The sequence below is a fragment of the Pseudorca crassidens genome, chromosome 5 (assembly GCF_039906515.1).
Source record: "Pseudorca crassidens isolate mPseCra1 chromosome 5, mPseCra1.hap1, whole genome shotgun sequence".
Classification (NCBI taxonomy): domain Eukaryota; kingdom Metazoa; phylum Chordata; class Mammalia; order Artiodactyla; family Delphinidae; genus Pseudorca; species Pseudorca crassidens.
In genome coordinates, this window is record NC_090300.1 from 4,541,605 (window position 1) to 4,556,592 (window position 14,988).

Genomic DNA, 14,988 nt, shown 5'->3' on the forward strand with positions numbered 1-14,988 from the left:
ACCATTCGCTCTCATCTCCCCCGCCCCAACACCACCTGACACACAGTCATGACACGGGGACACTGGCCCAGTCAGGAGGACCCAGAGGCAGCACCCGGCACCACATCAGACGTGCCTTTCCATGGGCAGTGGACACACAGGGTGTCAGGACGTTGTGTCTAGAAAATAAACCGAGCCCACTAGAAGCTGGTCTCCATGTGTGGACTTGAAACCCACACGCAGGGATAGAGCTCCCTCCGGACATGGGCTCAGAAGCCTCTGCACAGGTGCTGGCCACACCCGTGCTTCCTGCCCGACCACCCAGGCCTCCCTGGTGGGCACGGTTGGACCCGCACTCCCCGGGCTCCCCGATAACCTGAGGGGCCAATGCTGGCAGGGCCTGGGATGAAAGTGGTCACTCCACCAACACCGCTCAGGTCCTGAGTGACCAGGAGAGCAAAGGCCAGCGGAGTCTGAGGCCCAGCATCGGTGAAGCTCAACCCACCCCCTCCACGGGACACTCCCTCCAGCCCCGATCTGCTTACTCAGGCCCATCACGTAAACCTCTCAAAGTCCGAGTTCCGCTCCACTGCCCAACATTCCTGGTGTGGACATCCGTGTACACAAGCTGCCCTGTGTCCTCTTCCCACACGAGACGCCCCTCCATCCCTGCTTCTCCCTGAAAATAGCCTGGCCCTCGCATGTGCTGGGAAAGAAAGAGGCTGGGGAGGAAGCCAGCCTGTACTGCCCACCACCCAGGGGTCCAGACACAGGGCTCGGGGGCTGCTGGGCCTTGAGGTCCGGACACTTTCAGATGTGGGATGAACACTGGAGCCTCCCCGTATGTGATTCAGGAAACAGGAGGACCACCAAACCGAGCCCATCCCTGGGCTCTGCTGCAAATCTGCTTGGATTCGCTCTCCTGATCCTATAGGCAGACACACAGCAAATGGGATCTGGGATTCTCTTAAAGACAAAGTTCTGTGAAATTTCCACAAGACCCCTTTCTGAATACCTTGTTCTGAGCAACTTACTAGTCAATCCATGTTGCCATCACCCCTTGAGCAGACTGGGAAGCTGAGGCTGTGAGAAGCCAAGTCCCCAGAAGCAGAGACGCGGGGCTGCAGAGTGTGGTCTGCACCCACTGCCCACCCAGGGTGTCTGCCCGCTCCTGGCAGACTCTACGTCACCCCTTTGTGGGGATTAGCGTTGCAAAACCTCCCCTTCAGTGAGATTCATGTTACAAAGCCTTTAAACAAGATTTCTTACAACCCTATTTTTGGGGTCACCCGGGAGGCTTGTCATCCTGAAGTGGGTTCAGCCCACGTCACCAGGGCAGCTTTCTTGGGTCACACTCACTATACTTGCTCAGCTCAGACCCAGAAAGGCCCCTCGTGCCCAGAGCCCCATGGCTCTGCCTGGGCTCCCACTCCCCTCCTGCCTGGTCCCTCCCTCCTCTGTCCCCAGTAGGGTCACCAGGAGCTCCCACCCACTCCAGGGTAGGCTGTTCACTCTGTCCTGGGGAGGCCTCCATGTTTTCAAATGGAAGAAACGAGAAGCTCCCGTGGGGTCGTCCTCACCCAGTACAGCAGACAGCACCCACCTACTGACCTTGTTGCTCTAGATGGGCCAGGGCGGTGTTCAGAGGCCTGCAGCATCTTCTGGTTCCCGTTTCATCCCACCGCTGTCCATGGGTGAGTCACTAAGTAGCTCTGTGCCGGCTGCACAGAGAGGACACTTGTTCATATGCCCCTCCCAGCCCACGGGGCTCTCGTGGTCAGGCCCCTCCCAGGATATGGAGCTCACCTGGGCAGGTGTCCAGCAGCCCACAGGGCTCTCGTGGTCGGGGCCCTCCCAGGATATGGAGCTCACCTGGGCAGGTACCCAGCAGCCCACGGGGCTCTTTTGGTCAGGCCCCTCCCTGGATACGGAGCTCCCCTGGGCAGGTACCCCGGCAGGGCTGGGCACACAGGAACCGTGCACATAGCCCTCATTGCAGAGCACCCCCAGCTCACCTGTCTGTCAGGGCTCACACAGAGCACCTCAGAGCAAGACTTGAACTAACAAACAGCAGCTCCGACAGGTCTGTGACCCTGGGCTTCACTCTGTGCGGCCTCCCTCCGCCTGGTCTTCCAGAGGCTTCCACTGCAGCCGGGGCACCAGGACTCTGTCTCCATCCACCACCCCTCCTCTCCCTGACTCCTGGGTTCCTCTCCCTGACTCCTGGGTTCCTCTCATTAGGAGAGGGTCTTCTTGAAGTTGTCTCCCACTCATGGGCCAGATAAAATGATTGGAAAACAAGCCAGAGCTGCAGCCCCATATTCACCCTGACACTCAGAGCTCCACAGCTGTTCCTAGTACCGGGCCAGCACAGCAAAACCCATTTTCTGCAACTGTGAGCCCCTGATGGGTGTGGATTGGCTGACCCGGGCAGCCTGACCTGGCCGGCCAGCCCTTCCCAGCTGTGCCTGGATGGAGGTCTGTAAATATCCCCTCCAGGCAGTAGGAGCACCTACAGGGGCACCTCAGGCTGTGCTCCTGGCCCTGTCAGCAGCTGCGAGGCTGGGCTGGCAGTTGGGAGTGAGGGGCCATAGCTGTATAAGGGGCCTGGTTTGTGTGGGCCTCTGCTGGACCTTTTGCAGGAGTTGCTGGGCTGCCATCTGCTAAGGAAGGGGATGTGTCACCCGCACCAGCTGTTTTAAGTTCTGCACAGACAGGGGTGAGGAAACAAGAGAAAAGCAGTGGGGGCCCGGAGAGGAGGGTTAGCTCAGGCAGGGAAATGGAAAGCTTTCAGAAAAGCGCTTGGACCAGGACCATCCCTTGTGGCCTGCGGGAGCAAACTCGGCAAGCGTGCTCTCACTGCGGCTCCAAGCCCTTTCCTGCAGCCTTTAAGGTCCTTGCACACATTCAGGTGTTTGATTTCTTTTGCGTGCTTGATTCCTCAGGCTAGGACTTGCAGTACTGTATTGAATAGGAATGGTGAGAGTGGGCATCCTTGCCTTCAGTGAGAACTTAGAGGGAAAGCTCACAGCTTCCCCTTGTTAATAACATGAGGTTGCGCTTTTCATAAAGGTGCTTTATTATATTGTGAAGTTTCTCCTGCACCTATTTTGTTGTTCAGTTTTATCATGCCTGGATTTTGAACTTTGTGAAATGTTTTTTTTTTGGCCGTGCCACGTGGCTCGTGGGATCTTAGTTCCCGACCAGGGATTGAACCCGGGCCTTTGGCAATGAAAACGCCAAGTCCTAACCACGGGACCACCAGGGAATTCCCTGAGACAATCATTTTTTAATCTTTCATTTTATTAATGTGGTTTATCACACTGATTGATTTGTGTAAGTTAAACAAATCTTGCATCCCAGGTAAAAATCTCACTTGATCATGGTGTATAATCTTTTTAAAAATTAATTAATTAATTTATGGCTGCGTAGGGTCTTCGTTGCTGCGTACGGGCTTTCTCCAATTGCGGCGAACGGGGGCTACTCTTCGTTGTGGTGCGCAGGCTTCTCATTGCGGTGGTTTCTCTTGTTGCGGAGCACGGGCTCTAGGCACCCAGGCTTCAGTAGTTGTGGCTCGCGGGCTCTAGAGCACAGGCTCAGTAGCTGTGGTGCACGGGCTTAGTTGCCCTGCGGCATGTGGGATCTTCCCGGACCAGGGCTCGAACCCGTGTCCCCTGCATTGACAGGTGGATTCTTAACCACTGTGCCACCAGGGAAGCCCTATAATCTTTTTGTGATGTGTTGTTGAATTTGGTTTGCTAGCATTTAATGAGGACTTTTGAAGCAAAAGTGAACCCTAATACACACTATGGACTAGGGTTCTGTCAATGTTGTGTCACTTGTATCAAATGTACCAACTTGGTGGGGATATTGATAACAGGGGATTCCATGCATGTGCGGGGACGGGGGTACGCAGGAACTCTCTGTACCTTTCTCCCAATTACTTTGTTAACTGTCAACCTTAAAACACACACCATGAGAGTTGTGCTTTAATTTTTTTCTATCGGGGTCTTACTGAGGACTATAGCCCAGGAGACAGCGACTCAGGAGCTCTGAGTAAACTGCTCTGAAGAGGTAGAGGAGGGGCCATATATATACATGAAGTTTTTGTCTGGGAGATACATGTAGTCAAGTATACATCTTGGTGAGAGATTACTGCTAATCACAAAGAGCAGAAATCTCAAGTTAATAATTTTAGTGTTTTTCTAAACAGAATCTGGGGTCATTGATGTTCTCTCTTAGATATGCATCTTGGCTATCTAGAGGCTCGTCTCTCCACAGCAGAGAATGCCTCAACTTGTTTATTTTATCCTGAATTCCCCTCAGGGCACACTGTTGCTGGGCCACTGCAGTGGGTTGTGACTTAAGCCTTGTATATCTGAATGATGAGTGACACTGTTCTTTTCTTTGTTCGCAAAACCTAAAAATTCTCTGAAAATAAAGTTTTTATTGTAAAAAAAAAAATTTAGTGACCAAGCTTCTTCTGTTTCTGTCAGTTGGTCCAGTGTTTGTTGAATAGTATGCCTGAGCACGCAATGATGTCAACCTTGTTCTCAGTAAAATGAGATAGCTCTGAATGCTTACAAGATTTTGCACATAGAGGTAAGTTTTTATGACACTGTCATCAATAATGTCTAGAAGAATCCTTGAACTTTGGTTAGGTCAAGCTGGTATGGAATAAAAAGACACATACTGACTGACAAATTATGCTTACATGGGGTTTCCTAAATATTTGAGTTTTAGCAGGGACTCTCTTTAGGCTCAGACTCAGACATCGGTTTTATTACTTTACAACAATTAGAGAGTGGAAAATTATTTACCCAAACCAAGCACATAGGACAATGGTTTGCAGATCAGATGATGGCTTTTAATTTATCATGGAAGGTAAATTATGCCTCAACTCCTTTGTTGAAGGGCAGAGCACTCCTGAGACCAAATAACAAATCAAAATCCTCTCGAGTGAGCCCTAACAGGAAAATTCTGCGTGACAAAAGAGATTTACATCAAATTAGCATATCTTTAGGTGTTATTCTTCTTTCCTGCAGTGGTATTTCAGTCTAGACACCTGGAACCAGTCATTAGAATCGATGCACTTCACCCTGAACAGGACTGACAATACACAGTAATTTGTACCCTCTAACTTTGCTGTTTCTACAGCAGTGTTCTCCCTATACTGAGTTACGTCACACCCCTATCATAAAAAAAAGAATATTTAGTGACATTAAGAATATTGTAGAAATCAACTGTGTTGATATATAACAGATAAATAAACATAGTGTTAAATAACTTTGTTAGTTTGACCAGTTAAGAAGATGGTCAAATAGAAATTATTTTTGCCCAGTAAGTACAGGATATACATTATTTTCAAATATCAGAGATTCTTAAAATGGAAAAGCTTTAGGCCTGAAAAGGTCATAAACTTCTTGAAAACAAAAATTCTACATGTCATATTTTCTTGCACTATGAAATGAAAATAGAAAATATTGATTAAAATGCAACCAAGCAGTAATACCTAGCAATATACAAATTTTATCTAAGATCTTTTTTGGGGGGGGCACACCACGTGGCATGCCGGATCTTAATTCCCTGATCAGGGATTGAACCTGTGCCCGCTGCAGTGGAAGCGCAGAATTTTAACCACTGGACCACCAGGGAAGTACCTAAGATCATTTTAAAGCACTATTGGATTAAAAATCAAAATCAAACTGAGGTTATCTTATAGAGTCAATGAAGTGCCGAGGAGAAAGAGTCAAAGGACTTTCACGTAACTAATTCTACCAATATTAACTTAATGTTACAGAAAAACATCAATTCTGGCCATGGACAATTTGTATTCATTAAAGCAGAAGATAATAGTATCAGAAATGCATTCAAAACATAAAAATGCTTTCAAATACTAAGAAAATAATGACACTATAAATAATTTTAATATACGGTAAATTGGGGGTGGTGTTCAAATTAAGAAACTAAGGATGTCTCATGAGACACTGTTGTCTGCTAGAAAATATCTAGGTGAAATATTTACTCTTGTAAACAATATGGGTGTTTATGTTTTTAGAGAAAAATAATATATTTTCTGATAACTATTTTCATGTAGACAAGTAAAAACCTCAGAATTTACAAGTATCCTTAAAGGGGCCAATAGAGCTGAAATTAAAATACCAGAAACAAGTCAAGAGAAAGATTCAGAGGAGCAATAAAAGTGAGAAGCCAGTGATCCCTCACTGACTGATCACAAGGCAAGACTGATCATCTTGTCCCAAGTCAACTGGAATAAACATATATACTGATCTGAGACATCCAAGATGTGAGAGCTCCCAAATATAAGAACTAAATCATTATAAATTATGGAACACAGAAGGAACTATGCTTCCAGGATGAAGAGCCACAAGATAGTAAATAGTTCTACATTTAAAAACCAGACACAAATCTTGAATTAAGATATGCCTTGTTCCAAAAATAGAAAAATAAAGAAATATACATTAGAAATTATAGCCAAGCTGCACAACACCAAAAAGAAAGGAAAAACTTAAAAGCACTGATAGAGATAAACTGCAAAGTTGAGAACAAAATCTCCACAGACGTGTTAGAAGTCAAAACACAGAGAAATACAGGTTAAGACTGTCAGAATTGGATACTTAGATAAAATATCTGTAGTGGATAAGGAAAAAAAAAAGCACTAAGAGATTTGATTACCAACAGAAGCTTCTTAAGACCACATTCAAGAAGAAAGAAAAGCCTTCCTGTATGAAGGTCTGAAACTAAAAATCAAAGTAAGAAACTTGTAAACATATGGGAATATTAGATCATCATGGGCATTGAACTAAAAAAGCACACAGAAAACCCTACAGCATCTGTTTCAAAAGTATTTGGACATATCAAAAGTGTAATCCCATACATCTTACTTAAATCAGATCGCTAATCTTGTGCATCTTAAATAATTTGACTGATAACAGAATAATCTATTTTTCAGACAATTAACATTAAAAATGATGGCATTCTGTCATATATTTTATGTGGATTGATCAGAACTGATTAGCATAAAAGGACTGACAGTGGAATAGACCTAGCTCTCAATTTTCAAGAGATTTTTTTTCTTTATTTTGTCTATGAAGTTGCATCAAAGTAATCACATTGTGATCTTTTTCTAGAGATTGTGCTTAACATAGGGAAATCCTCTCATGCCTTAAAAAGAAAAAAGAAAAAAACCACTTAAGTCCCTAGTAATGAAGACAATTCCCCTCATGTCTTAATCAAGGTATCAGAACCCTTCGTAAAATTTCACTGAATAATTTAGCAATTACTGTCTTGTGTTATGGGCCATTGACACAGGCAAATTATTTTATACACTTGATTCAACCTAGGACTTACGTGACAATAAAAAAAAAATTGGAAAATCACCATATCCGCTCAGAATCTTCTGAGTTGGAAGTGTTAAATTATGTTTTCAAGGTCACTTCTAACTATAGTAGTTCATATAAATGTGTAAGGCGATGCAAATAATTTAGTATTATTGACTCTTACTCAGAAATCCATGACTGAGATAGAGCATTGCTCTAAAACTCTCTGATATGTATGAGTTTATAAAAGATAAATTGCATATTTGATTAAATGGTTGTCTCTATTTCTTCAAAAGCTTAAGGTAGTAAAGGGACACTTTTATGTCAACTGCCAACACCAAACAACACAACACGCCAGCAACAGAAATCTTTACTCACAGAATGTTGGGTTCTGCTTTCATGTTGCACCCAGAGGAAAATATAAACTTACAGACACACTAATCTGCACATATGAAGGATCACCATCCAAGCACCAGCAAAGAAACACTGCACATGGACTACTACTATGTAAGTAATTACACCTATAATAGTAGCCCATGCACAATGCTGTTTTACATTTACATATATAATATACATACGTGTGTGTTTATATATATACAAATATATAATATATGTAATTTTTATTAATATCCTGCATGTACTATAAAGCATTACCAAAAAGATCATAAAATAGATACAATAACAGGTAAGGATTTAAATATTGTCTTCTCTTACCCTATGAGATATAAAGCTTACCCTCCCTGATTCAAAAATGAATATTACATAATTCTGAAAAATACATTAGCTGCTGGATTATCAAATGGCATCTTTTTCAGTGAGATTCTAGAGGTCATTGCTGCTGAGGCTGAACAGTTGAGCCACACTTCCTGTAGATTTTGGTTGACACCTAAAGTACAAGGCACTCAGTCAAATGTGAAGTCAGATAAATAATGAATACTTATTTCAGTATAACTATTTCCCAAGTATTTCATACAAATATTGCCAATAATTACAACTTGATAACATACAAGAATAACGTTTTCCTTCACACAGCAAACACAGAAGTGTGTTCCATTTCTATGTTCAACTTTAAATAGACATATAAAGTTGCCTGTTTCAGAGAGACACTGCTTTTTTTTAAAAGTTTTGCATTTTGTTGAGAATTTTTGTATGTATGTTCATCAGCTATATTGGGCTATCATTTTCTCTCCTTGCAATGTCCTTATCTGGCTTTGGTATCAGTGTAATGCTGGCCTTGTAGAATAATTTTGGATGTGTTCCCTCCTCTTCAAGTTTTTGAAAGACTTTGAGAAGGATTTGTGTTAATTCTTTTTTAAATGTTTGGTAGAAATTGCTAGTGAAGCCATCTGGTCCTGTGGTTTTCTGTGTTTGGAGGATTTTTGATTACTGACTTAATGTCTTTATTTGTTATTTGTTCAGATTTTCTGTTCATAATTCATCCTTGGTAGGTTGTGTGTTTCTAGAAATGTATCCATTTCTTTTAGATTATATAATTTGTTGGCATATAGTTCATAGTAGCTTCTGATGATCCTATACACTTCTGTAGTATCAGTTGTAATGTCTCCTGTCTCGTTTCTGATTTTATTTATTTGAAACCTCTCTCTCTCTTCCCTCTTTTAGTTATTCTAGACAATAATTTGTCAATTTTGCTTATGTTCTCAAAGAACCAGCTTTTAGGTTTTTGTTTTTTTTTTTAGTATTTTAAAATGTTTATTTTTATATTTTTTTACATTGAACACTTCAGGAAATAAAATAATTACAATGATTCAAATGCATGAATGATTCAAATTCAAAATGCAATCCCTGGATTCAATAATTATCCTTTATAATTATGTCCAATAAATATTAGAAATGTATGTAGGCACTAAGTCAGCTAACAAAATAAGTAAATTAATTATATAAAGTATAAATCTCAGGACTGGGGAACATGCATGGTCAGTTAAGTCACTTGGCCACTGTAGGTGGTTTTTTAAAAAACATGATTCACATCTGCTTCAATCACATACACATTCATTGCAAGTGTTTTGTTTTGTTTTGTTTTCCTGGCCACACTGCATGGTATGTGGGATCTTAGTTCCCTGACCAGGGATCGAACCCACGCCCCCTGCATTGCGAGCACAGAGTATTAACCACTGGACCACCAGGGAAGTCCTGCAAGTGTTAAATTAGACAATTGATGCTAACAACTTAAAACTATGATCTTAAAAGAAAATTCAGTTTAATACAAAGAAACTCAAGAAGAAAATTTCAGGACCCTTGATCAGAAGCTTTTGATGCCTGTCACACTACGCTAGTGTACACAAAGGTTCAAGTAAGGCTGATAAAGAAGAGTTGTTTCCTTTTCCCTTTGAAGACATGATCCAAGAAATAGGGGAACTGCACATTCTATAGCAACTAGCCATCCATCCATACACTGCTAATAAAGGACTCCTTACATTAGTAACTAGCCACATTTTAAAAGCCTTGGCCAATGTTACAAAAACAAAACATTTAGAGTAATATTTACGAATACAAGCATAATTGTTTTTTTTTGCCTTCTATAAACAATAATCTTTGAAATGCTAAAAGTGAGTTCCAGCTGTGGTTCTTTTCTGGTGTGGGAAGCTGCAGGTGCACGTGGGATGGTCTACTGATTTACCTTCTCAAAATATTCTTTGGAAGCAGTCGGATGGGGCTTGATTGTAGGAGAATCTGGTGTCCAGTTGGCTGGGCAGACTTCTCCATGGGTTTCTACAAACTGGAAAGCCTTCATCAAGCGGAGGGTCTCTTCCACGCTTCGACCCACTGGGAGATCATTGACGCTCAAATGTTTGATGACTCCGTTGGGGTCAATTATGAAGAGACCTCGTAGTGCAAGGCCGGGACCTTCTAACAGCACACCGTAGTCTCGGGAAATCTGTTTAGTCAAGTCTGACAAGAGTGTGATGTGCATGTGGCCCAAACCGCCATTCTTCCTTGGTGTGTTTATCCAGGCCAGGTGGGTGAAGTGGGAATCCACTGACACTGCAATGACTTCACAGTTCACATCGTGAAATTCATTGGCTTTGTCACTGAAAGCAATAATTTCTGTAGGACACACAAAGGTGAAATCCAAAGGATAGAAGAAGAGCCCTAAATATTTCCCCTTAAAGTCATCAAGGCTTATTTCTTTGAACTCTCCATTGACAACAGCTGTACCCTTAAAATAGGGCGCATGCTGGGTGACGGCAGGGGCATGGCATGAGGAACTGGTGCTAAAGGCGAATTTTGCTTGAGCAGAGCCAGACCACAGTGCATTTGTCAAGCACGTTCTTCGAGAAGCAGCAGGCCTAAGGGCTGCAGAGGCAGAAATGCCCCAAGGAATGGCACTCACTTGTCGGACAAGCGAAGTCCGGAGCAACCTTCCCGCCACGGCCGCCATCTTCAGGGTGCACGGCACCCACCCAGCTTTTAGTTTTGTTGATCCTTTCTATTGTTTTCCTGGTGTGTGTTTCATTTATTTCCACTCTGATGTTTATTATTCATTTTGCTAACATTGGGCTTAACTTTTTTTCAAGTTCTTGAGGTGTAAATTTTGTCTTTTTATTTGAGACCATTTTAATATCTTAACATATGCATCTAACACTAAAACATCATCTCAGAACTGCCTTTGCAGCATGCCATAGGTTTGATATGTTGTACTTCCATTTTCATTTGTTTCAATATATTTTTAAAATTTCCCTTTTGATTTATTTTTTGATATGTTGGTTGTTCAAAAGTGTATTGTTTAGTTTCTACATATTTGTAAATTTTCTAGCTTTCCTCTTGTTGATTACTAGTTCCATACACTTGTGTTCAGAAAATATAGTGGGTATGATTTCAATCTTCTTAAATTTGCTAAGACTTGTTTTGTGTCTTATCATATGATCTATCTATGGAGAATGTTCCATGTACACTTGAGAAGAATGTGTATTCTGCTTCTGTTGGATGGAATGTCCTGTATGTGTCTCTTAATTCAATTTGGTCTAAAGTATGGTTCAATTACAACGTTGCCTTATTGATTTTCTGCCTGGATGATCTGTCCATTGCTTACTTTTATTAATAATCATTAACAACCATCCATATTATTAATGATTACTGATATGATATTAATAATTAATAATAATATTACTATTCATTGCTGATCATTACTATAATAGATGTTGATGTCCCCTACATTTTTGTAATGTTGTCTATTTTCTCCATCAGATCTGTTAATATTTGCTTAAAATGCTTACCTGTGCCGATGTTGGGTGTGTATATACAGACTTACGATTGGTGTATCTTTCTGATGTAATTACCCCTTTGCCATAATGACCTCCCTTGATTCTTGCTACTGTTTTTCGCTTAAAGTATATTTTGGCTGATATAAGTATTACTACCCCCACTGTCTTTTCATTTTCACTCCTGTTGAATATATTTTTCCACCCCTTCACTTTGAGCTTTTGTGTGTCTTTAGAGCTGAAGTGCATCTCTTGCAGGCAGCATAGAGTCGGGTCTTCTTTTTATCCATCCCAGCAAACCCGTGTCTTCTGTTTGAATTTACTCCATTAGCACTGAGAGTGGTTATTGAAATGTAAGGACTGACCACTGCCATCTCAGTGATTGCTTTCTGGTTGTTTGAATTCCCATTGATTCTTTTTCCCTTTGTTTCTGCTTACTTTTGTAAATCTGTGGTATTCTATTCCCCATTTTTGAATGTTTTCCTGAATCTACTCTAGATTTTTACTACCACAAGGCTTACATAAAAATCTGGTTGATAAAACAATTACTCGCATGGACTATTAATAGTTGACCAACAACAGTAGGGAGAAATCTCTAAATCAGTGGTTTGCAAATATTTTTAATCATGTCATCCCATCAGTAAATTTTTTGATAATACACAGCTAATATATGTATGCTCATTTATAAATTCTATACCTATATAATTGTACAATTATTCTATAGTATATAAAGTCTACAGGAATAAAATATAGAGTGGTGCATTAAAAATCAAAACGGAGACTTTGATATTTTTTCTGTACCCTCCCCAGTGGATCGCCTTAGGCACTGAGCTTTGGAGACCACTGTCCTAAAGGTTGCTGATGCAAAAGACATACGACAAAACTTGAAAGCTGAGTCTCTTAGTTTCAGAAGAATCTGATTCCTCATGAATGCAATTCCAAATGTACACATGTACCATACCCGTGTCTTCATTAACAATGATTAGATTTACTGTCCAGATTTTTATAAGGAGAGTATGCTACATCAATTTGAAAAAAAAATACCCAAAACCAAAACCCCAAACAGAGACTCTATAGATGACTTTCAATGCAAAGTTACTTGGAAATATTTCAAGCTAGTACTTAGTGAAATATATAAAATGAGACCAATTAATTGTGAATTTTCATCTTGAATACACATTGGCTTAATTATTTGAAATTAATTATAATTTTGTTTACCATAAGCTTTTTACTGTTTTTCTTTATATAAATTAGACTTGTTTCCTTAAGAGTTTTTACTATTTATACACATGTAGGTATTTCAATTTATATTAATAAGAATTATTACAAATTGTGTCTGAATTTCATAGCAAATAGTATATATAATGTTAAACACTACAAAACAGACTTGTTTAATAGTTTAACAGATATGTTTAACCCTTCTTTTTTTAACATCTTTATTGGGGTATAATTGCTTTACAATGGTGTGTTAGTTTCTGCTTTATAACAAAGTGAATCAGTTATACATATACATATGTTCCCATATCTCTTCCCTCTTGCGTCTCCCTCCCTCCCACCCTCCCTATCCCACCCCTCTAGGTGGTCACAAACCACCGAGCTGATCTCGCTGTGCTATGCGGCTGCTTCCCACTAGCTATCTACCTTACGTTTGGTAGTGTATATATGTCCATGCCACTCTCTCACTTTGTCACAACTTACCCTTCCCCCTCCCCGTGTCCTCAAGTCCATTCTCTAGTAGGTCTGTGTCTTTATTCCCGTCTAGGTTCTTCATGACCTTTTTTTTTTCCCTTAGATTCCATATATATGTGTTAACATACGGTATTTGTTTTTCTCTTTCTGACTTACTTCACTCTGTATGACAGACTCTATGTCCATCCACCTCACTACAAATATCTCAATTTCGTTTCTTTTTATGGCTGAGTAATATTCCATTGTATATATGTGCCACATCTTCTTTATCCATTCATCCGATGATGAACACTTAGGTTGCTTCCATGTCTTGGCTATTGTAAATAGAGCTGCAATGAACATTTTGGTACATGACTCTTTTTGAATTTTGGTTTTCTCAGGGTATTTGCCCAGTAGTGAGATTACTGGATCATATGGTAGTTCTATTTTTAGTTTCTTAAGGAACCTCCATACTGTTCTCCATAGTGGCTGTACCAATTCTCATTCCCACCAACAGTTCAAGAGGGTTCCCTTTTCTCCACACCCTCTCCAGCATTTATTGTTTGTAGATTTTTTGATGATGGCCATTCTGACTGGTGTGAGGTGATACCTCATTGTAGTTTTGATTTGCATTTCTCTCATGATTAGTGATGTTGAGCATCCTTTCATGTGTTTGTTGGCAATCTGTATATCTTCTTTGGAGAAATGTCTATTTAGGTCTTCTGCCCATTTTTGGATTGGGTTGTTTGTTTTTTTGCTATTGAGCTGCTTGTAAATTTTGGAGGTTGATCCTTTGTCAGTTGCTTCATTTGCAAATATTTTCTCCCATTCTGAGGGGTGTCTTTTGGCCTTGTTTATGGTTTCCTTTGCTGTACAAAAGCTTTTAAGTTTCATTAGGTCCCATTTGTTTATTTTTGTTAACCCTTCTTAAATGACTCTTCAGGCTCTATTTTCTGAGTAACGGATGACTCCACACTCCATTTTCTTACTAAGGTTAGCCGTATTCATTTCCTTTGAGTACATTTAAATACATTGAGGTTAATCTTTTATTGCAGTAGCCTGATTTGTTTTCTTTATAAACTTATTTAAAGTAATTTTTATATTTATTTTCTTTAACTAGCACCATCCATCAAAATGGTTTACAAAACAAAATAGTGCTAAAAAGCTTATAAAGAAAAACCTACCCCATTGCAACTCCCAGTTCTGTTTCCCTAAAACAACCACTTCTAATTATTTTTAGCTCTTTCTTCTGGTATTTGATTTTCCATTGTGATAGCTGAGGATTCAGTTTTCTTATTTTCTCTCCTTCCCCATCTACCAACCTGTAATACAGTTACAGCACAATTTGGGGTTAAATCAATATTCTATGTTTACATTATTACTACTGTGTAATTATTGTTCAATGTTGATTACCTTTCCTTCTTCATAGGCCATTTTGTTTTTCTTGGGGTTAATAATTGCCTTTTTTGTTGTTTGTATTCCTAGTTTTCTATGTATCTATTATTTCTTCTTCTCAGATCTTCCAAAATGATTATAAAATCCCTCTCTGTACTATTTCCACATAGTCAACATGACAGTTACTCTCAATGTTGTTTTTCTGGACACTCATTTCCTGTAGCTGTTTGCTGTCATGTAGACTGGGTTTGACTTCAGGTCTGCTGCACAGACATTGTCCTGGAACTTTCATGCCCCTATCCAACTGTAGTCTCTATTTCTTACATCTTGTGTCTTTTTCTTTTTTAACTTCCTTATTTGGCTGAAGTGTATCTTCTAGTACTTTC

General features: G+C 40.5%; 1 protein-coding gene across 1 annotated transcript; it reads right to left on the minus strand.

The window, feature by feature from the left end:
* Nucleotides 1-8,990: 8,990 nt before the first annotated feature.
* LOC137224609 (thioredoxin-dependent peroxide reductase, mitochondrial) lies at nt 8,991-10,736 on the minus strand. Its single transcript, XM_067737323.1, has one exon. The coding sequence runs from the start codon at nt 10,717-10,719 to the stop codon at nt 9,946-9,948; it is 774 nt and encodes a 257-aa protein (XP_067593424.1). The 5' UTR covers nt 10,720-10,736; the 3' UTR covers nt 8,991-9,945.
* Nucleotides 10,737-14,988: the final 4,252 nt, after the last annotated feature.

Bases quoted from the DNA above. Each gene is read 5' to 3' on its own strand.
- LOC137224609 (XM_067737323.1), bottom strand. From the start codon at position 10,719: ATGGCGGCCGTGGCGGGAAGGTTGCTCCGGACTTCGCTTGTCCGACAA.